Source organism: Watersipora subatra, chromosome 1, assembly GCF_963576615.1.
Source record: "Watersipora subatra chromosome 1, tzWatSuba1.1, whole genome shotgun sequence".
Lineage (NCBI taxonomy): Eukaryota > Metazoa > Bryozoa > Gymnolaemata > Cheilostomatida > Watersiporidae > Watersipora > Watersipora subatra.
Window position 1 is genome coordinate 22644776 of NC_088708.1, and position 22598 is coordinate 22667373.

At 34.9% G+C, this 22598-nt stretch overlaps 3 protein-coding genes across 9 annotated transcripts in view; 2 read left to right on the forward strand and 1 right to left on the reverse strand.

The window, feature by feature from the left end:
* The first annotated feature begins 40 nt into the window (after window positions 1–40).
* Window positions 41–3149, forward strand: LOC137406037 (RNA-binding protein with serine-rich domain 1-like). Its single transcript, XM_068092558.1, has 6 exons — window positions 41–113; window positions 778–1023; window positions 1436–1577; window positions 1975–2089; window positions 2206–2341; window positions 2660–3149. The coding sequence occupies exons 1-6, from the start codon at window positions 106–108 to the stop codon at window positions 2898–2900; spliced, it is 888 nt and encodes a 295-aa protein (XP_067948659.1). The 5' UTR covers window positions 41–105; the 3' UTR covers window positions 2901–3149.
* Window positions 3150–6501: 3352 nt separating this feature from the next.
* LOC137385900 (uncharacterized) lies at window positions 6502–12867 on the forward strand. 7 transcript variants are annotated; one of them, XM_068072502.1, is made up of 6 exons: window positions 6502–6575; window positions 7643–7785; window positions 9316–9385; window positions 11468–11531; window positions 11902–12054; window positions 12686–12867. In XM_068072502.1, exons 1-6 carry the CDS (start codon window positions 6517–6519, stop codon window positions 12755–12757), a joined length of 561 nt encoding a protein of 186 aa, XP_067928603.1. In that variant the 5' UTR covers window positions 6502–6516; the 3' UTR covers window positions 12758–12867. The 7 variants fall into 7 exon arrangements, with proteins under 7 accessions (XP_067928603.1, XP_067928607.1, XP_067928608.1 ...); XM_068072506.1 differs by having other exon boundaries at window positions 6519–6575; window positions 7647–7785; XM_068072507.1 differs by lacking the exon at window positions 6502–6575 and adding an exon at window positions 7393–7474 and having other exon boundaries at window positions 7647–7785.
* A 133-nt stretch (window positions 12868–13000) lies between these two features.
* The window catches only part of LOC137385899 (bridge-like lipid transfer protein family member 3B), a 51894-nt gene continuing 42296 nt past the window's right edge, over window positions 13001–22598 (reverse strand). Inside the window, exons 21-25 of the mRNA XM_068072501.1 lie at window positions 20476–20726; window positions 20259–20367; window positions 17156–17352; window positions 15851–15991; window positions 13001–13306 (exon numbers count right to left, since the gene is read on the reverse strand). Of these exons, the coding sequence (XP_067928602.1) occupies window positions 13181–13306; window positions 15851–15991; window positions 17156–17352; window positions 20259–20367; window positions 20476–20726 (824 nt within the window). The 3' untranslated portion in view covers window positions 13001–13180. The remainder of the gene's footprint in view (window positions 13307–15850; window positions 15992–17155; window positions 17353–20258; window positions 20368–20475; window positions 20727–22598) is intronic.

A 22598-nucleotide genomic window follows, 5' to 3' on the forward strand; every position in this document is an offset into this window, starting at 1 on the left:
CGACAAAACTTGTTATTTCTATACAGCATAAAAGTAGATATTGGAATAGCTACTATCGCAGAGCGGCGGTCACTAGAAGAAAAAGTATAAAGTTCTGATAAAATTATGACAGTGTAAGTAATCGTCCGTGATCACATCTCTCTAATTGGTTTGGTTGGTTTTATATGGACGAGTGGAAAGTAAAAAATTGTAATTTTTGCCATAAACAAAACGTTAGTCTCACGATTTTCTCATTAGATTTTTTACTACGATGTGTAGTGCTCCCAGTTTTGATGGAGGTAGCTGAATTGACAATAATTTACTGCCATAGTTTAAATAAGTGGATTATTTAGACATTGAAATCACAATTTCGTAGTGATTTGTATTAAGTGTAAACGTGAGTGGTAAAAGGAAAATATCAGGTAGCGTTGATATTCACTGTAGTCCGCTATGCGTAGCGGCACGACGTTTTTGTAGATGAGATTTTATTTTAAGATTAATTTTACATTATTTGTCATGGTGGCTTTGCCACTTAGATCGAGTTTCCAATATATGTATTCGAGATTAAAATATATTTTGTAGATAATGAGCTGCGCTATTGTGTTATTTTCCTGGATAATTGTCGCTTTATGTAAATATTAAATTACACCTATCTGAATCTTTAGCAATTTGATGTGGTGCATTGGCTTTTAATTCAATTATATAATCTTTATTACCTCGCTTTCCTATGTGAACATAAGAATGAAATGTGTCTGATGGTCTCAAATTGGAGCTCCACGGTTATTGTTTTTATTGCAGACGTTCAGAAAGTCCTAGCCCAGTGCGCTCACCAAAAAAGCAATCTCGAGGTCGATCGCCTTTAAAAAGACAAGGAAAGTCGTCTCGTGGTTCATCATCAAATAGTTCCTCAAGTGGTTCAGGAAGTAGCTCATCTGGATCCAGCAGATCCGGTTCTTCAAGCAGTTCTTCGGGTTCAAGTACATCAAGAAGTAGAAGCCGATCTGAAAAACGAGCTGGTACTAAACCTGCTAGCAAAGACAAACGGTGATTATCTTTAAATTTATAGATGCTAATGTATCATGTAGTCAAAGTTCCTTCATTGGTTATAGATGTTCATCAAATGTTTGTAAATAGTCATAATTAGGTTATGTAGTTTAACCATATACATTCTGGATTATTTTCAAGTTATAAATCAGTTTTTATGAAGTAAAATGTTTGTAGAACAACGTTGTGTAAATTAGGCATTGTTGAACATTGAGATAGTTCAATTTAAGCCAATTTCGTTTGATATTGTCAGACCTTTGCAAACGGTTTCTATCATAGGTTGCTCTTCAAAGCCAGTTCAGTTTCGTTTTAGGATATCATGTATACCCTATTCAGCATAGTAACTGTTATTGAACACTGTCGATTCAAATATAGTTTTATGTGTACATATGCAATTTATTCCTACTAACAGGAAGCTCAAGTCAGTTAGTCGATCACCTAGAAGGCGACGTAAAAGTCCGTCACCTCTGAAACCCACAAAGATACATATAGGAAAACTTACCAGAAATGTCGTCAAAGAGCACATTCAAGAAATATTTTCGGTTTATGGCACGGTTAGTATTTTTGTGGTTTTGTTGTCAATATTTCAACCTATTAGTTCCTTATTTGTACCTTTCACTTGTTTGGTGAAACAAGCTGAGCACATTGAGGAATCATGGGAAATGAAGATTCTATTGACTTCTTTTGTTATCCACAAATGGGGAGACTGTACATAGACACTGTTACTAGGTAGTGGTCAGTTTTTAAATTTTGCTGTTCAGGTTTATGTGTTGTACCTCGCAGAGCCTGTCAAAAAAAGCTTAGTCTATTGTAAAAGATTTGTAGAACATGGTTTGCAGCTGCTTCACTTCTAAAATGTCCCATATAATCTGGATGTTTTGAGCCACTTTCCAAATCTTAAGCAAAGGTTTATGGTGATTATAAGCAATATAATGATAGTTTTCTTTTTAGATTAAATTTACTGAAATTCCAATGGACAGAAAGATGAACATGATATCTGGCTATGCTTATGTAGAGTATGCAGACTCGGAGAGTGCGACTAAAGCTGAAAAGTATATGAATGGAGGTAGGTAGGGAATCTTCTCATCACCCAGTATTTTAGTATGGCTTATAGCTTCGCTGGAGTTTCAGGATATCAGAACAGCTATGGGACTATGATGTTGATTTCACTTTCTTGCTTAGGTCAAATTGATGGACAGGTGATAACGGTCAAATGTGTTTTGCCCCAGCGCCGCCGCAGCCCACTTAGAATGATGAGAGCCCCACCAAGAGGTGGTTGGATGAGAGGCAGATCACCACCAAGATTCAGAGGCAGGAGGTAGGATTCCACTTAGGTTTATGCCATGAATTACTAGATGGTTTTACTTCAACATTGTAATATTTTACAGAAGTCCAAGCAGTGATAGTATAAAATGCATTTAATCATATCTGAACAGCACTGGTCGTTGGCATCTTGCATACACCCAAACAAATCATTAGGTCTTATCCTACCAGATGAGCACCAGATATCGAGTTGGTTAAATATGATGAATATCATGAACCTTTTTTCTGGTAGAGTTATCTCATTAGGTGTTTGTAATTCAGTTGATAGCATGTTGCTTGTCCTAGTTTTGTCATCACAGACAATTATTAACAGGTCACCCATGAGGTCTCCAATCCGGCGGAGGAGCCCCCACCGTAGGAGTCCAATAAGGCGGAGTCCGCCGAGGCGGCGAAGTAGGTCTCGATCTGGAGGAAGGCGATCACCAGTTGGCCGGAGGTCACCTGGTGGACGAAGATCGAGATCACCTCCCCGTAGGTCAAGGTCACCTGCATCAAAACGATCTCCTCGACGCACTCCACCGAGAAGAAAAAGTCGTAGTAGCTCATCAGATTAATAACTTAACACTTTCATGTACATAGTTCGTATGTCTTGTATTGACACAGTTGTAAATAGTCTTTTTACTGCATGATGCAGTGACAAGCTCTTAGTAAATATATAGATATAGTCTGTGATTCCGACATTCTTTTATGATGTTGGGGATCTTTTATCCTTGAATATTTATTGTCACTCAGTTGTTTGCACTAAAGATTTAATACTTTTAAACTGATAGCCAATTTATTCCACAATAATACAGTGCAACAAACCCTAATCGCCTGTCCGTACTAGCTACAAATTTGAGATGTAGCTTTCAGTTACAATACTGTACACAACTTGGCCAGACCTTACAATAAAAACCAAGAAGGCTTATAATAATTTGAGTGCTGTAGGCAAGGGACAGGTTATTTGCATCAACAAACTACCAATGGTCTGGGGTGATGCTCTTTATTCTGGAAGTTGTCAGCATAAGTATTGTGGGTGTTTTTCTGAATACACAAATTTAACAACAGGTGTCAAATAATTACGGTTGTAACTATGGTGGGTATATCTATAACTGATCAATAAATTGTTTAGAATAACTGGTTTTGTAAGTGACAATAATTACAGGAGAGCTTTTCATTATTTGCGCTGAACAATATTATTATCTAAAAAGAGGAAGGGAAATAAACCACTAACTTCTAGGCCGTAACTAAAATTTTAGGTAGCCAATAAACTGACACGAGTGTACATGTATTATAGGTTATCCTTGTCCACCAACAGTTCCTTCTCAGATAATACTACGTGTATAGGTCAATAACTTCTGGTCAAGTTCAGCTGTAGCATTTTGTAGAAAACCCTACAAAGAGTAACCATTTTATAACTTAGCAATGCCAACAATAGAACAGCTGCCAGACCTTCTGAGAGAGAATCTGGCAAAAAGAAAGGCAATACAATGATAAGACTCAGATTTAAATTGATTATCTGCTACTGAACTAAAATTCACCAGCTCAAGCGTCGATAATATGTCTTTGCTGTGAGCTTAGGTGGACGTCAAGTGCAAATAATTTTGGTAACCAAAAATTTCAGTAAAGATATAGTTAACTAAATCCTTGCTAACAACCAGCTCTCACAAAGTATTTACAGCTGGCCATTTATATATATTAATCTCTAAGTTTGTGAGTTTGTCCAGTTATAACTATTAAAATCTTGGAATGAAGAAGCTGTATTGCAGAAGATTCGATCTCGGAACATCCCATTTGCCAGGTGAATACCTTACCAATTTACGCGAGATTGATGGATTCATTAGGTGATATATGTCGCTGTGTGAACGAAAATACGCTGCCGCTTTCCATTACGGCACAACGCAATGTTATGATTGTTCTCACGGCTCTTATTAGTAAGCTTACTCAAATTAACCATTGGCAATGTGCCAGGCTAATGGCAAGTGGCAGGCAACAACCTTACCTCTCATTGTTTATAAGCTGATTTTTAACACCCGTGCAATGCTGATTATTCCGCTAGTAATCATACATAAATAAATAATCATTCAACAGGAAATGTGTGATATCAAACATCTAACGCACTAACAAATAACAAAGAATGAGGAGAACAAACAGGAATTTTACAACAAATCAGATATATTACTAATTAAATAAGCAGGAGTTATCAGCTGAAATATGTAATCTCCCAAACATTGAATATGAATGCATTTTAAGGAGCAATGAATAACTCCCACTGGAAGCAGACAGTTACCAATTGACTATAAACTACAAATAAACTGCGATATCACTTCATAGTTTTCCCTTTCACTCATTGGCTGGAATATAAGCTTTAGCCTCAGTACCAAATACTTTAAACTATAATCTGTTTTTACAATACTCTAGAATTACTAATCAAAACCACAAACTATGCGACTGGCAACTGCGACATAATATAATTTAATATAGTATGTTACAATATAATGCAATATGTTATGATAAAACAAATAATATAAAATATTATACTATATAGTGTAGTACAACACAACATGATATAATATATTATACTATAATGTAATAATTATAATAACAATGTAATACACCATGATATAATATAATATGTTATCTTGAAAACAAAGTGCTAGGCAATGAATTCCTTTATAGCATGCCTTATATACTCCTTTTTTCTCAACTTACTAAGAAACTCTCCATAAGGCTGTATAAAAATACCACAATTAGTTTGTCTCCAGCTCCACATGACAGCAACTCCTAAAGTATAGATCTTTATTTGACATCGTTGAGCCTGGCACCCATATTCTTGGAAACTGCACAATTGATGTTAGAGTAGACAGATGTGTATTTATATATATTACTTTATTCACATTTATTTCATTTCAAACAGAAATCTTTCCAAACTATGCCATACAAAAATAATAGAACAAAACAAAAAAGAACAACATTTAGCCACCAAAATCAAATGAGTAGTTTGATATATATAATTTAAAAAACTTTTCTCTGTTAAGAAAACGGGTATTAGGTGGAAGATTGTTAAAGCAGCTAGCATAAAGGCTAAGCATAAAGCTAACATACAACATTGTGTATAAAAGGTCAACAAACCTGAAATGATGTTTGCAAATGGTAAGCAGTGTTCAAAGATTGCTGCGATATCTGATCATCATGTAACATTAAATATGGATGTAAAAACAGAGAATGATTTGGTTTATATTCTACATAAACATCAGAAAAGCTAGACTCAGAACAACACTTTCGTCTGTTCAGTAATAGAAACAACAGAATGAAACAACAGCTCACTAATTGTTTACAAGAATTATCACAGATAAAGACTCAGCTCAAGCTTTCACTTGTTAGAGTGTATATAGCCCCACCAGCTACAATGTAAGATGAAGGTTCTATTAATTTATTTAGCACTTTCTAGTGGAAAGATTCAATAAGAATCTATTGCTTTATGTAGGCTACGAGTCGAAAGTTTCTATTTTGTCGTCGTGTGTACGTTTCAATTATCTAAAAAATGAACTTAATTTATAAATTAATTATACTCAAATATTTCTGCTTGATTATTATGAAAATATATCAAGTGGTACACAATAAAAATAATGTTGTCTAATTACAAGAGGTGACTTAACAGGCATTAAAGCTGAGCCTCTTCACTCACCATCCATTTATATGTAATAGCTGAAGAGAGCACGGTGTCGCCCGGGATTCCTTTCATTTTTATTCAGAGAGCTTACGGCTGGGTTTTATAATGCTGATTTTCAGGAACAAGATGGAGTTTTAAAACCAAATATTTTTGCCAATCCGGCGGAAGACACGGAGCATATGCGTATGAAGTTTGGACGGAATTGGCCAAAAATTATGGAAATGCACAGCATTTAAGCAAACGAACAAACTAGGATTTATCTATATAGATCGTTATATGTATTATATTAAATATAATATTATGATTAGCCTCACATGATGAGCATTAAATCTTCAGCACAGGACTACATTTTGCATCTGCTGTCATGCTGAATGGCACATTTGTGCAAGCTCTTTTTTGCTTTCAAGAAAATTATAGCCACTAGCATCCATAACACAGTCCACAGTATTTAATACCGTTCTTTTCACAACCAGTCTACAAGCACCCACGTGATCCATCAAAGCTTACATAAGCAAACAATGCTAACGAGTGATCACTTGCATGGAACTGGATCACATGTTTTGCGAAGCTTTAACTGGTAAGTAGTAAGCACTTGCCATGCTTGTCACTTTGAATAACCTTTTAGCTTTATGCACTCATCAAACCTAGCCATGGCTCTCCTTCATGTAATGATATTATAGCTATTTTGTACTGATAGTATTGTTTTAGGCAATCTCTCTTCTACTTATAAATAATTTATATAGCGTTAATTCTGGTTGTTCTAAACATGTATTGTAAATTAATGAAGCAAAGCTATGGACTCAATGTAAAGCTATAGAGTGAAGGGCTTATGCAATGCTATCAAGCAGTTGTGATACAAAGCTATGATACAAAGATGTGCTTCCAAACTATAGTGAATGTATGTTACTGGACTGAATGTATGTTTCCAAACAGTATAAATGAATGTTAGATTCCATTATTGTGTGGTATCGTTGTCTCCTTAATCAAGAGTGGGGATCAAACACAATTTCGCAGACTTCCAAAAGAAACATATGACTTCACTGCAGGTAACAGATGTCAGAAAATACTTGCACAGCATAATTTGTAAAAATTGTTTTGTTTTGAACGTCATGATTGGTACAACAAGCATCTGTGCTTTGCTGTCATACAACTAACACTAAGCCAGAAATATACCATCCATATTTAGTCTTGAGTTGGCTCAAGGTGTTTGCGGGCATCCAAGTTGAAAATGTATTCTATTTATGCGCAGTAAAGGATATTTTCGCTTAGCCTGTAAATCTATGGAGCTGTTAGGCAATAAATGTTTGAGACATCTGCATATCATACTAAAAGGTTTTATTGGTTCTGAAACTAATGCATAGTCAAACGCTCAGCGGTGAATGAGTAAAAGAAAGCAACTATCCTTGGTAGGCATTCAAGCGCGTCAATCCAGCTTGTAAACAATTGTACCTAGTGCCTGCGCGCGGTTACTAGCTGGTTAGTACCCAGTTTGATTTATCCTACTATCAAGTCTCAATGACTGAGTTGCAAGTATATTTTCTAGTGCATTAACTTTTTTGCTTTGAAATACATGTTGTGAATTACGGGAGGTGGTACTAGTATATTGCTTGCGGAATTCACTCATTTAATTCTCCTACTTTTAAGGCAGATTCCTCCAAGTAATATGGCGTCACCCATCAAGGCATTCGGCTTTCTAGTTCTGTTATGCTGTACAGCAACAGTCTCTGCCCATATCTGCCTGCTCAATCCTCATCAAAGGGGTTCCATGTCAGGCATCAACAAACCAGGTAATAAGCCATATAGTTAGTTATCAATAGAATTCCTTCTGCATGCAAGTGCAGTGCTTCAAATACTTACTAGAACAGGAAGCAGTGAAAATTCATGAAACTGATAAATGACAATATGTGATTATAGTAAACTGTAAAAAAGATTGGAATTTTAATGATGAAGGAACAGCTCTTGCTACCGCTGTAAGCGAAGCATGAGGCACTTCAGTCTTTCAACTGTCTAAAGCGCTACACCAGGTGGCCATTTTTTTATTTCATTTGTCCAGAAAAGAAAAGGTCATTTCCAGCTGGCACGATTCCCATGGCTGAGCAACATTGGTGCAAAGGGAAGTGCCAGATTTTTCTACCACAGAACGCTAAGCTGAAAAAATGAGCTATTTGGTTTTTCGCTTGTTCTTGCAAAGTCGCAGCTGACTCAGGATTAGCCCACACCAGATGCCATGCAGTTTTTAAAATACTGTTTAACTTCTTTCTCTCTCTTGCAGTCGTTAGTTTCGACAATGGCTGTCTTACGGTTAGGCTTTATCAGTGACTTCCATGCAGCTTTGTTTTTTGCCTTCTCTTGCCATTTGTTTGGGTCAAGTTTTTGTTCAACATAAATAGCCATATATCGCTACAGGAAGTTATAGGCCGCTGCTGTAACATAGCTGGTTGTTCTCATGACTCCTGGTTGACAGTGGCTCTTAACCTTGTGAGCCATACTGAACCCCACTAGTTTCATATATACTTTCACCAAACCCTTCTTTAACTGCATGTCGAAATATAAGTGTTTGTTTGTCCTATGTCCAGTTATAGCTATAAAATATGCACTCAAACTGCTTCTTACTGAAATTCAGCTTGGAAACACAGGTTTTGCAAATAGGCACGCTAATCACTACACCATGCGACCATCTTGTCATACTATGGAATAACTATGGACATACTTATTACACCTGTCAGACGTGCCCAGACTTCCCCAAAAATGCTATAAATATGTGCATGTGTATATAGCATATACTCAGTTAAACTTATAGCACACACAGAAATAAACAAACACCTTCATTTAAAAGTTAAAATGGTAAATGTTGGATAATTTAATATAAATAAATTTACTGTTCAAAAACTTTATTATTACTTGTGCAACCCTGAGATTCAGCTAGTAGAAGTATTAAATATGTTTTTATTTTATTTAAGACAGGTACATATGTTTTACTGGTGCACAAAATAAACTTTGCATTAACATCACTGTGTTCAAATAACAAAACCAATACAATGCGTGAACTTGCAACAAGTTTTCACATACATTTTCATAGAAACGTCACCTTGCAAATCACTGACTTCTGCTGTTTCCTTTGAGAAACCACTTATGTGTCTTGTCTTCCTCCAATCCCCTGAGACTGACTTACCAAACCTCTAGGGTTTAGTTGAACCAAGAATAAGAATCATAGTCTTACCACTACTAAGCTAGACTGAGTCTATATAACTTGGTTAACATAAAATGTGGGGAATCAAGGTTGTTGAGCAGCTAGATGTGTACATTTTTGTTTACAGCGGCTGACGACTGCATACTGACTACAGGTCCATGTGGTGGCCGTGACATGGATTCCTATCTCGTCCTCAAGTTTGTTCATTTTTTAAAAATTTCATCGTTTTACCAGTGTTTTAATTATAATGTTTTATGCTATACAAGTATCTTGGCTTGTAGAAAGAATTCAATGAAATGCATAAGCTAGATATCAGCAATATTAATCTCTAGTTATCCAGTACCTTCATAGTCAAGTTATGTGATCACCTGGCTATCTACCCAGTTAGTCTCCTACCAACCATTTTATCTTCCAATCTACTGCTTTCTCATCACGTCATCCATCTAGTACGAAGTACTGAGTACACTTTGTACTAGTAGCTACTATCTAGTACTTATTAGGCCTACCTAGTACTTATTACTAGGTATTAAGTACTAGGCAATGACTACTTAGTACTAGGTACTAACTACTAATGCTAAGTTGTGATACTAAATACTGGATAGTAAATAACCAAACCCCAAACCCCATCTTTATTACTCAATTATCCGGTAGTCATTTACCTCTTCTTAATCATTTACTTACCTAATTATACACTTAATTACCCATTTACCTACGTAGTTATTTACCTATGTAGTTATTTACCTATGTAGTTATTTACCTATGTAGTTATTTTGTTATCTAGTCATCTACCTTTTAGCACCTAAACAATAAATCCATAAGGTTTCACTATTATAAAAGTTGTTATGTGGCTGAAATTTTTTAATTGTTTTGATAAACTAATTTCAAAGTTTTATCTTAACGCTGTGCTGTTTTGTCTGAATATAAAATGCTCAGCAAAGAAAACTAACACTGCCAGTAAGCAGGTGTGACCATCAAATGACAAATTTGTGCAATATCTAATAACAGTGCAGTTTTAAGCACAATAATTAACAAAAAAATTTTACCATTTCTCTTTTATTTGCTACAAGTCAGGATCATGACCGTACCTTCCTCAGCCACAAATCCCTGAGCTGTCAAGTTTATTGGAGTATTTGTAATGCTATGTTTGTCTATTAGCATTTTATTAATGTTTGTGACATACTTGCAATATCGTGTACTTGCAATATCCAGTTTATTTTGATTTTTTATATCCTTGCCCATAGGAAATATCTTATACTCACATTTAGGCCTAATAATTTCCAATACACCATTATTCTTGTAAAAACTGACATTTTTAAAAATTGTTTAAATATTATCAAAAAAATTATATTATGCTTTTTGACAGGTTTCATTAGTTTTGTTACTTATTATTATTGCAATTACTACATAATATAAAGTCATATTGGATGTGGAGTGGACAATTATATATATGTACTCATTCTGATTATAACCATCTTTTTCTTTTTGGTTAAAATTAATCAGTAGAGCCTGGAGTTTTATGAGAGGCATGACTTAAACATGTCAAGCAGCTTACACCACGGCCTTAAAGGATTTGTTTAGCACCACGCCAAAGTGCACAACTTGTAAAACAGCCTGCTGTATATATATACATATCTGTATATATATATATATATATATACATCTGTATATATATGTAATGAGAGAATTGATTAGGGGTTGACAGACACCTTTATTCTGTATTATATGAAATATTATTCTTAAGATTAGTACCATCAAAGACAATCATCCATCAATTAGTACCTCATATATATATGTATATATATATATATATATATATATATATATATATATATATATATATATATATATACATATATATATGTATATACATATTTACACGAGGTACTAATTGATGGATGATTGTCTTTGATGGTATATCTGATATATATATACAGATGTATATATATGTATATATATATGTATATATATATATGTATATATATACATTTGTATATATATATATACATCTGTATATATATGTTATGAGAGAATTGATTAGGGGTTGACAGACACCTTCATTCTGTATTATATGAAATATTATTCTTAAGATTAGTACCATCAAAGACAATCATCCATCAATTAGTACCTCATGTATATATGTATATACATATATATGTATATATATATATATATATATGTATATATATATATATATGTATATATATATACATTTGTATATATATATACATCTGTATATATATATACCTGTATATATATACCTGTATATGTATATTTTGTAGGCGTGAAAGTAACTACACAGTGATCTTTCAGAAGAATTTGGACCACTACACACAAGCTACTCCAGTATGTACATGTATAACATAACCATAGCAACAATTAGTCCATCTTATACAAGTGGCTGTCCATCTTGCTCATTCTTTGTATTTATTTAACCCAAGTTTTTTATGTCTGATAGCTTTATTAAAAAAGCAGAAATTGAACTTGAAATTGTTTATGTCTAGGCAATTTTTATGTGTCACATTTCTCAAGGTTTTTATGTATCAAATAATATGTAGAATACATGATGTGCCTACAGAATACTAAACCTAATATTGGTCTTGCTTGGCATTTGGTATTAACCTATGGAGTTACCGTGAAAGAATTTCATTCATTTACATACATTCATTTACATTTCATTCATTTACATGTAAATGTACATACTTACTAATTACAGGGTTATTTCTCAATAAGCTTCAGTTCAGATGAAGGACAGACATTTGAAGAGGCAATGAAGATACCAGATATGGGAGAGCCAAGTCTTCACCTGTATATTCAGGAAGTTACTCTTCCTAAACTCGCTAAGGGAAAGCCTCACAATATTATGCAGGTATGTTGAAAAGATTAGTTTTTGTTTTTATCTAAACTAGATAAGTGTTTATCTTTTCCTATTTGTAACATGACTTCTCAATATTAGTTCAAGTCCCATGTATTTATTATTTTGTTTATAAATACATGTACTTTGATTTACTTCTAGCAAGTATGACTCCAGCACAAGACTGGGCAAAAGAAAGTTGTGAAATTGTTGTGCAGTATTAATTAGAATGTTTTAAACATATTTTATCCAATTCTTTACATGGTATTCAAATCCATTTTCTATAGTTTGACAATTATACATGTATGTCGGTTTTTTAAAAATTGTTGTTGGATAAAGCAGAGTATTGGACAGGGAAAGGCATAGTACGCTACTGATAAGTTTTCATAATAATATCATGAAGCTGTTGATGAGCTATGGCATGACTTGGGATACATTTCTACCTCATGATATTTGCTAGTCATCACATGAGGTACTAATTGATGGATGATTGTCTTTGATGGTACTAATCTTAAGAATAATATTTCATATAATACAGAATGAAGGTGTCTGCCAACGCCTAATCAATTCTCTCATAACTCTTCAGATAAATCTAATATATCCATGTAATTTATATAATCCTAATGTATGATTTCACTTTCCCTAGGTGGTCTACAAGACAAACAATCCGGCAGCACCTCCTGCTTTCTACCAGTGTACAGATATCATCCTCTACTAACTTTGAATCTATACAAGCTACTAAAATACAGACAGTCTGTTGTTTTATTGTAATCCCATTTATTGTTTTCCTCATCTTAGTCAATAAATATTTAACATCGTGACAAATAACACTCTAATAAAATTATTCAGCACCGTGTAGAAATATAAAACATTGCGCATTGTTGACCCACAGGATATGATGAAATAAAAAAATAGTAATACCATTGATATCTGAGCACAACATTACTTTGCTAGGCTGAAACAAATGTAAATTGACTAATGGTTAGACAACATGGAAGATCACAATTGGCTAAAACAGAATTTGGGCAGGCTGTCTGAGATTTATCACAAGCTACAACTAAAAATTCCCCAACCATTCACATATCAAACATTCTTAAATATTTTTTTGCATTGATGTAAGAAAAAATAGTAATTCATAAAGTTAAGAGCTGCGCTTCCCAGCTGATTGCTGACTCCGGTCCAGCTCTTCCTTGAGTAGCTGTATCGTCTCTAAAAGACATTCTTTGGCGGACTGCAGACCATCAATAGTGTATCCATCAGAAACGACCTGAGAAGAAAACAACAAATGCAAATGAAATAACAATATTTAAATATCAATTTAATAAAAACAAACACAAAAAGTAGGGTAAACGCGTGCATTTATGTACTTTGAGATAAGAAGACTGACCATAGTCCACCATAAAATAGAACAAAGATTTGTGTAAAGAAAGAAGTCAATTCACATTTTACTTTATATACAAGTCAGCCAAATACGTCCGCAAACAATGCAGAAATACGTGAAGTTTTAGAGCTGAGCAGAAAATGCCTGCAATTCTCCAGGACCGCTTATACATCTTATTAACAGGACTGGAGGAGAACAATGAAAAGCTACAGATCGGAGTTGTGTGAACTTTTGCATGTTCAGTAGCTGGTAAACAGACAATTCTAAACTAAAATTTTTTTATGGGCAACATACAATTTGGTAATCGTGACAGGTACATGTACATTCAGCTTTCAATGCTTAAAAATTGTTTAGCTTGAATAGTGAATGTATTGCAATAAGAGCATTTCATAATTTGATGGAAAAAAAACTTGAATCACTAAAATCAATCAAGTATAGCCATCAGAGCAATTCATGCAGCATGCAGGAAAACAACATTACAGGATTTGAGGCTATGCAAGGAATATTCATGGTGCGAGAATCGAAAACTTGTGAAGAGAAGCCATGATCTATGTCTTAAAGCAATAAGTAAAAATATGAATGAAATTATACACCATAATATGCACTATAATTATGCACTATAAGTATGCACTATAATTATGCACCATAATATGCACTATAATTATGCACTATAAGTATGCACTATAATTATGCACCATAATATGCACTATAATTATGCACTATAAGTATGCACCATAATATGCACTATAATTATGCACTATAAGTATGCACTATAATTATGCACTATAAGTATGCACTATAATTATGCACCATAATATGCACTATAATTATGCACTATAAGTATGCACCATAATATGCACTATAATTATGCACTATAAGTATGCACTATAATTATGCACTATAATTATGCACTATAACTATGCACTATAAGTATGCACTATAATGCTACAAAAGCCACCAGGAGCCTAAGCTTGGCTTGCAGTAACAGTAACCTTATAGTTTTATTAAGAATTATCTCTTGAATGCTAAGAGTTGCTAAGAATAAGGTAAGTGTAAGGCTAAAATAGAAATCTGAACTACCACGTTTATAGCATTTACTGTGCTGATTTTCGAGGTACGCTTGAGGAAGACTTGATCAATTGTACCTGACATACTTAATCATTCTTTTTACTAATTTGATCAAGTAGTTTTGATAATACTACTGACAATTATCAATTCTTATTTAACTAGTATTGTTTTATTAAATTCCCAACGATTCAGCTATCTTGATAAACTGATCAACATTTACATTTCGTATTCACAGCATCTGCAGTTGAGTTAACACTGCTCGTTGTTTACATGCGCAAAATGGCTGCAACGAAAAAAAATAATACACATGAAAATAAGGTTTTTCAGCAGGTGCTGTCTAACTGAATAGCAATATGAAGGCTTACTAAAACAAAACGTCTTATTGGCGCACATGTGTAGAGGATGTATGCCGCAGACATCAATATTTGACCCGGCCAAACATTGCTATCTGTATCATACATCTTTTATGTGCCAACAGCAATCAATATAAACTCGGCTTAGTTACCAGAATAAAAGTTAAAGGAAATAATATTTCCTTCAACTTTCTGATATTTAACCAAAATAAAAGAGAACTTCTCTAGTTGAAATATTCAATTTAAATATATAGACTATAAATAAAAATATAGACAATTTAAATATATTTAAATATATATGTATTTACAGTATTTATATATATATTTACAGTATATATATAAAATGTAAGGAGCACTTAACTGTTAATCAATCACTATAGTTTGCTTCAAGCAGATATAGATCTGCCCTCATAAGGTGATAACTTGAGAAATTATTTTTGTATATTTATAGATATACATGTATTTATTTACATATTTGTATATATATTTATTTACATATGTACGTATATACCTTTGAATAAAATATGGTGAGGAATTATCTAAACTTCTAATAGTATTTGTTATTAGGAACATTTTAGTGCGTATTCAAAGAATGTGATATGAGCTAAGAGAGTAAAACAGAAAGCAAACGGATGATGTTAAGGGTTGATCAAGCACTAGGTGCAGTGCGTAAGCGCTGGTTTCACCTACTCCACTCAATTATTACTCCTGTAAGCAAACACAGACGAGTTGAACTTTCATACCATAGTTGCATCTATCTGAGAGACAAACTTAGATGCATCAGTAAACAGTACACATGTACAACACTAATTACAACGAGTGGTTTAAGGAAGCGTACATGATTAGCAAATTCCTGTCCAACGTGATGAGGATAACAACAGAGTGCGATTACACATGATCGATATAAACATTTGATGTAGAAATCTAGCCATTAGTTCCTAACAGCAACTTCAACTGAAATAGGGAGATTTTTGAGATTTGTGAAAAAGTACAAATGAAATATGTTCACCTTGCTGCGAAGATTCTTAGTTTCTTTTTTGTAAAACTCGAGATCTTTGTGAAGCTCGAAGTTTGCTTGAATATCAGACCTTTCTCCTCTCTCAAACTCGGCATGGTCCTTCTCTATTAGCTTCTCATTCAGCCGGAGTATCTAGCAATTAGTACCAATAATACTCATACTCACGTCATCGAACAGAACGTAACAAAACAACCATGACCCATAAGCCTTCCCACGGTTTCACTTGTGGAGTAGTTGTCATCGAGCCCAACCAATTATTTATTGTCAAATTGTTTTTTCCATACCCGCTTTTTACGATTAATTATCGAGCACTTCCAAGATGAATATCTCTAAACATTAATCCAATAGCATGAAGCATGGCGTATTTTTCGATAAAATTATGAAGTTTTCAGTCAGTGAATATTTCTTTGGGAACCAAGACATGTAGACAATCCTTAGAATAATTTTCCTCTAGCGAGTGATCTTATAAAGCTACTTAGCCATTCATGATCCTAGGAAGAGACATGCTTATCAACTTTATCTGTAGCCTCAAAGTGGCTACACAGAATACATATGCATGTACATGCATACAATCCTACTATCAAACAAGAAGGAAGAAACATACGCTATCATGTAGGTCCATCTCCACTCTCACACGCAGTGTCGAAGTTGGTTGGATGGCTAAGAAACGTCTGGTTTGAAATCACAGAAATTTTTTACAGAATAAAAATAATGGTATGATGGATTTGGCTCGTACCATTTTTACGATAACTTAAAGATTTGTGTATGCAACTAAGAAGTGTAATACAGAGCTTCAACAAACTAAAGCAAAGAAGTATGGCAACAGTTAGCATAGAGACAAAATTTAACACGGACTTGTCCAAGAACCAGGTTACCTCAATATTAAAACATCTCAAGATAGATTTTACCAGAGTAGAATGCATGTAAATAAAAAATTAATCACAGCGTGATCCATGGCTAAAAATACAGCCAGAGTGTAAAAAGTAGTCTCCCTGATCGGTATTTTACTGAAAGCTGCACGAGCTAAATAGTATGTAGAACAAATCGTGATGTTGGGCCGGATTAAAGTAACTGGATGTTCTAGCGCTGGTGCATGTGCGCAACTTGAAGGTAGAGAATAGCGAGGAACAGTGAAGTAAAGGAGCTTAATAACTCAACTTGAGCAAACCTGTTTGATTGAAGATGACATCTGCAGAACAAAACAGGTGCCTTTAGCACACCGTACATACTAAAATCGTTTTATAAAAAATGAAGCCCGGCAGGAATGCATAGACTGAGACACATAGAACAACTCACTTGTTCTTTTAAAGCTTTGTTCTCATCTTGCAGGTATCTCATCTCCTCTAAGAGTTGGGCACTGCTGCCTGCTCTCTGAACACATTGCCTGTCTTTTGGTGCCACTTTCTCCATGCCAGTCATGTCTGTTGACTTACTGGACTGGCTAACAGTACGTACCTTAAGGGCAGTGCTACTACCTCCCAACAAAGTGTCACCTTTCAAGGAACACGATATGTACTATATACATGAAAGAACATGTACCTCTGTGTTCTAATAAATAACATGAATCAGTGAGACTATGCTGTGATACGCATCAAGGTGTACTATGCTCTAACATGTACCAATGTGTGAATGTGATATGGATAGATGTGTGCTATGTACGAGCCTGTGTATATATATGGCATGCACCAAGATGAGGTATGATGCATAACAGTGTGTTCTGTGCTATGTACCAGTGTATATGATATTACTTGCATGAAAGTGTGCAATTACATGCAAGTGTGTTCTATGTCGTGCGCTGGTGCGTGTATATGCCATGTATCAGCGCGCAACTATATGTAACAGTGTGTTCTATGCTATGTACCGGTGTGTATGATGTTATTTGCACAAAAGTGTGCAATGACATGCAAAGGTGCGTTCTATGCTGTGTATCGTTGTGTGTATATAGCATGTACCAGGGTGTGGCATGATATGCAACAGTGTGTTCTGTGCTATGTACCGGTGTGTATGATATGACTTGCACGACAGTGTGCTATAACATGCAGCGGTGTGTTCTATGCTATGTACCGGTATGTGTATATGACACGTGCGGGGATCACCAAACTCTGCAAGACAACATTTAACTGTTGCTATTTAACCATGTGCCCAAATGTTGCTCATAGATAAACCTTAGATATTTGCTCAACCGTAGTCAAGTGAAACAATCTACTACCACCATGTTAGACGGAAAAGATACACGATGACCGATTTCTTTCAGTTCAGCAATTCTCGTGTGTAAAACAGTAATATTTTTCTTTTAAAGGTTTACTTGCAACAAAATTCACATTACAGGTATTTAGTATCAAAATGTACACCATGTCTTACTCTGCTGTGTTGTAGGTGCAAAATATGTGGAAATGTGATTACAGGCTCTTAAAAGTTAAAAAACGAACAGTTAATCACCGCCATCACAAAAACGCCATAGTTTGGAATCTCTTTATTTGGCTGATGTACTCCAACAGTTTGGTTATTGTTTTGACACGTGAAGTTATCCCATGAAATTAAACGCAAATAAAAGGCTCGATATAGAACGTCTCGTAGTACTTGTTTATGACAAACACTTTGGGTTCTACCAGAAAGCCCGTATCAAATATAGATGCTCGCTACTTCACAGTATTGACTCAGCTTGATCTAATCATCTAGTCGTAAGAGCCTGATCTTGTGACCCAGTTTCCGCCAAACCGCGCGAACAGTTTCTGCAGCATCTTTCAACTATCGCAGGTGACCAACAGGCTTCTTACGTTCATCAGAGGATGATATGCACTCCTTCGAGCTAAGGTTAAAAAATTAAATGAATTTTCTACAGTAGGTTTTGAGAGATCAGTGCTCAAATGACAGCTTTGCAGTTATGATGAAACAGACACATAAGGACAATAGACATGGCTGTATTAAATGCGTGAAGTATACTTGTGAAAATATTTTGACGAATGAGGTGTCATGAAAGTGTAAACAGAAGCTATCTTGTTCAACTATGTCCCATTTGAGCCGTTTTGGAAATGAATTCCAATCTACGGCGTTTTCGTGATGGCTGTGATTAACTGTTCGTATTTTAGCCTTAAGAGCTTGTAATCACATTTCCACATATTTTGCACCTTCAACGCAGCAAAGTAAGATATGGCAAATCTGTTGATATCAAATAACTGTAATGTGAATTTTGTTGCAAGTCAACCTTTAAAACCAGTAGCAAAGTTGGAGTGGCGATCCCTTCAATCAGAAGGTAAATGGAACTTCTCTTAGCCTACCAACAAAAATCTATTTCATTACGAAAACAGCATTGTTCAGGCCTTTTTGCCGAGTTAGGTTGAAAAGGTTTTAATAAAACCGGCTAAAATTATATTGAAAGTGAAGCCAGAAATTGATAGGTGATAAAATTTTAGTGATAAAAAGTTGAAATTCAGTAAAATAGTTAAAAATATATACTAAACTTAGCTTTAAGTGTGTGTTTAGTAAGGTAAACTTATTCAAAGCAAATTCAAAGTTTATGTTATACGTACGTCTGTCTTGAAGGTAAGAACTTCCTACGGTACGTATTGTACATAGCATATTGCTCCGTTACATTTTAATGCAGATCATAACCAATAAATACACTAAATATACTTAAGTTACTGAAGATAACTATAGTTACTAAGGTTAACATACTATTTTGTTACTAGTTTTTAATATGTACAGCACTTGTATAAAATTTTGATGATTTTTACCAGGGGAAATTTGCATTATATAACTACTATGGTTGTTATACCCTCCATATGATTATTTTCCTATACGATACCAACCCTAGAACGGAATAATATCGTATCCTGAAGGTGCACTGTATATCATTTCTTCAGTTTGACAGTTTCAACCAAATTTACAAGATCAGAATAAATAAAAGATAGATAAAATGATATAAATCCTTTTATATTCTTTCTTAGAAAAGAATGCCACACGGAGCTCTGGCAGTCTGCTCTTAGAACTCTTCCCTCAAGCAAAAATTTTTAACGTCGTGAAACATCACTCTTATTATAGTAAAAGTTATAATTAATATTATTGTACAAAACTGAGTGGCAGTCGGATAGGTGCAGTTGGTAGGGTGTCGTGTCGGTATTCTAGGCTGAATGTTATGAGTCTGATTCCCATAAATAGCAATGTGTTATGAAGCAGTTTGTGACTCCCGAGGTTATTTATTCAGTGCATTGGTGTCAATCACGATAACAGGATGATTAGAGTTTTATAAGTATATAGATAGCTAAATGCATTCTATTTCATGCGAGTATATTCGGAGCATATTGATATGCCAGATTATCCAGCATTATCTCTATGACAATGGACAAGCAAATTTTACTTAAACCGCCTAACTAAACTAATTACAGCAGGTAATGCCTACCTTGCACAGTGAAGATGCCATCAATGCTCCTGAGAAGGGAGACTTTGTGAACATGCAGACAGATTGGCACACTAGGAGACTCTGTTAAATAGGCTGGTGGTGAATCATCCTACGCACGTAAAAAGTGGCAAGTGAGACAGAAAGTAGCTCTGGTTTAGAAAAGAAGATTAGGTAACAAGCGCAGAGGAGTAAGACTTCATCACACCAGAGTACATACCTTCAACTCAAGGTCAAAGTTAGCAACCTCTATTAGAAGCGGCATCGATTTATTAACTTTCTCATCCTTAAACAAAGGTCCGAGCTTGTCAATGGTTGATGAGAGGAAGGACAGCTTGTAGTCAGAAACTTTAATATGGGCAAAGCCAAGATCTGAAGCTCCGGTAGCCAGATCTGCTGCAGCAGGGCCTTGACAGAATCTCACTCTGATTGGATACTCTTCCTTGCTTTCCGGCATATAGCAATTCATGTCTATAAATTAAACTTAATAACTAGATTTGTATAAGCTTTCAACAAAATTTAAATAACCACTCTATCATGAAAACGTGATTGTTTATAACAATCTGTGAGTGCTCAATACCTTTAACCTTTCTATGGTTGATGAACTGTTAGTACTCAATACCTGTAACCTTTCTATGGTTGATGAACTGTTAGTACTCAATACCTGTAACCTTTCTACGGTTGGTGAACCATTAGTACTCAATACTTGTAACCTATCTATGGTTAATGAACCATTAGTGCTCAATACCTGTAACCTATCTATGGTTAGTGAACCATTAGTACTCAATACCTGTAAATTATCTATGGTTGGTGAACCATTAGTACTCAATACCTACAACCTTTCTATGGTTGATAAACCACTAGTACTCAATCCCTGTAACCTATCTATACCTGTAATAGACTAGAAATTTCCCTGTCATACAGCCCACGACCAAAGTGATGATGGAAAAAAGAAAGGGTACTGATGGTTGAGAAATGCAATATTAACAGTCAAATGGCACTGCAGTGCAATAGGAGAACTGCAATGGTAGCTGTAATGTACTGGGCGTTACTATGTACAACAAACAGCAATAATGAAAGAAAAAGATTATATGTTGATATTTCTCCCCTGCAATAGGAGAAATGCAATATTAGAAGTAAAATGGCAAGCTGCTGTGTAATATACAGTTTGAAAGTTGGTTGTGTTGAATGTAGAATGGTTTTGACAGCGATCTGTAACAGAAAGCAAGCATTAGCATTCACGTGTGTCTGGAAGTTTTTTGCAAACTGGAGCAAAATAAAGAGATGTTCTTGTCATAAAGGGGGCAATGTAGTTCGACCCTAGCTTGTACATGAGATGTAAAGAAATTTGGCTAATGCTCTAGATAATTTAATGAAACCTTCGGTAATTGGACAAAAAAGCATAGGCTGATAAACTGTGTACCACATTTTCGTACCTGTAAATCAATATTGCAATGTCATAATGTTACGATTTACTGAAGGTAAAACAAACGATCTACGTTTATTACAGAAACCTTCGGCAATTGGACAATGCCATAGACTGGTGAAATGTGCACGTTTTTCTACTATCTGTCACACGGCTTCATAGGCGCTTTGCTGGCCAGTCTTAATTTTGATTAAAAAGGCTTGTCAGGTTTTAATGGCGACTTTAGGCCAAATGAATCTTTCTATTTATGTATCATCCGATCAGATGGGTAAGTTTTAGGATATTGTCGACAATTTTCAAACACTTGGTAACATATTTAAATTGGTGTATAGGTGTTTTGCATCATTATTATACTTGAATGAGTCCAAAGAAAAATGGTTAAATTTTTTGATGAGATTTCGGTAAAAGGGTTTAGGTATGGCTGTTGGTGGATACTTTTCGGGAGTTGTGTGCACATATGCACTTATCATAAAGCTCCCAAACACACTGGCTTCGCTCGTGTTTGGTCGTGGGATGATGAACTGTTAGTGTTGAATACCTGTAACCTTTCTATGATTGTGAACTACTAGAGTTCAAAGTTCACAACCAAAACATCGAGTGCTTAATGCGAGTGCCAAACAGCATACCCTAGGACACTTATATTTCGCTAGTATTTAGTTTCGTGAGTAGCACACAAAATAATATTTCGCTGCAACTTAATTTTGCAGCTCTGATGAGTGCGAAAATATAGTGATGTGAAAATAAATGCAGTGGAAAAAGCAGATTACATTCCTCAGGTCCAGTTTGCTAATAAGAAAAAAATTCAATTTGGGACTAGTTCGTATTTGTAAACCAAAGGTTGAAATGTGTGGGTGAGATCGGCAATTCAATTTGATCACTTGCTGCCATTTGTTTCTTAAACTATCAATGATGCCTAG

Coding starts and splice junctions, on each gene's coding strand:
- LOC137406037 (XM_068092558.1), top strand. Junction 1,024..1,435: donor CCTGCTAGCAAAGACAAACG/GTGATTATCTTT, acceptor TCCTACTAACAG/GAAGCTCAAGTCAGTTAGTC. Junction 1,578..1,974: donor TATTTTCGGTTTATGGCACG/GTTAGTATTTTT, acceptor TTTTCTTTTTAG/ATTAAATTTACTGAAATTCC.
- LOC137385900 (XM_068072502.1), top strand. CDS start 6,517: ATGCTAACGAGTGATCACTTGCATGGAACTGGATCACATGTTTTGCGA. Junction 7,786..9,315: donor GTCAGGCATCAACAAACCAG/GTAATAAGCCAT, acceptor TTTTGTTTACAG/CGGCTGACGACTGCATACTG. Junction 12,055..12,685: donor AGCCTCACAATATTATGCAG/GTATGTTGAAAA, acceptor CACTTTCCCTAG/GTGGTCTACAAGACAAACAA.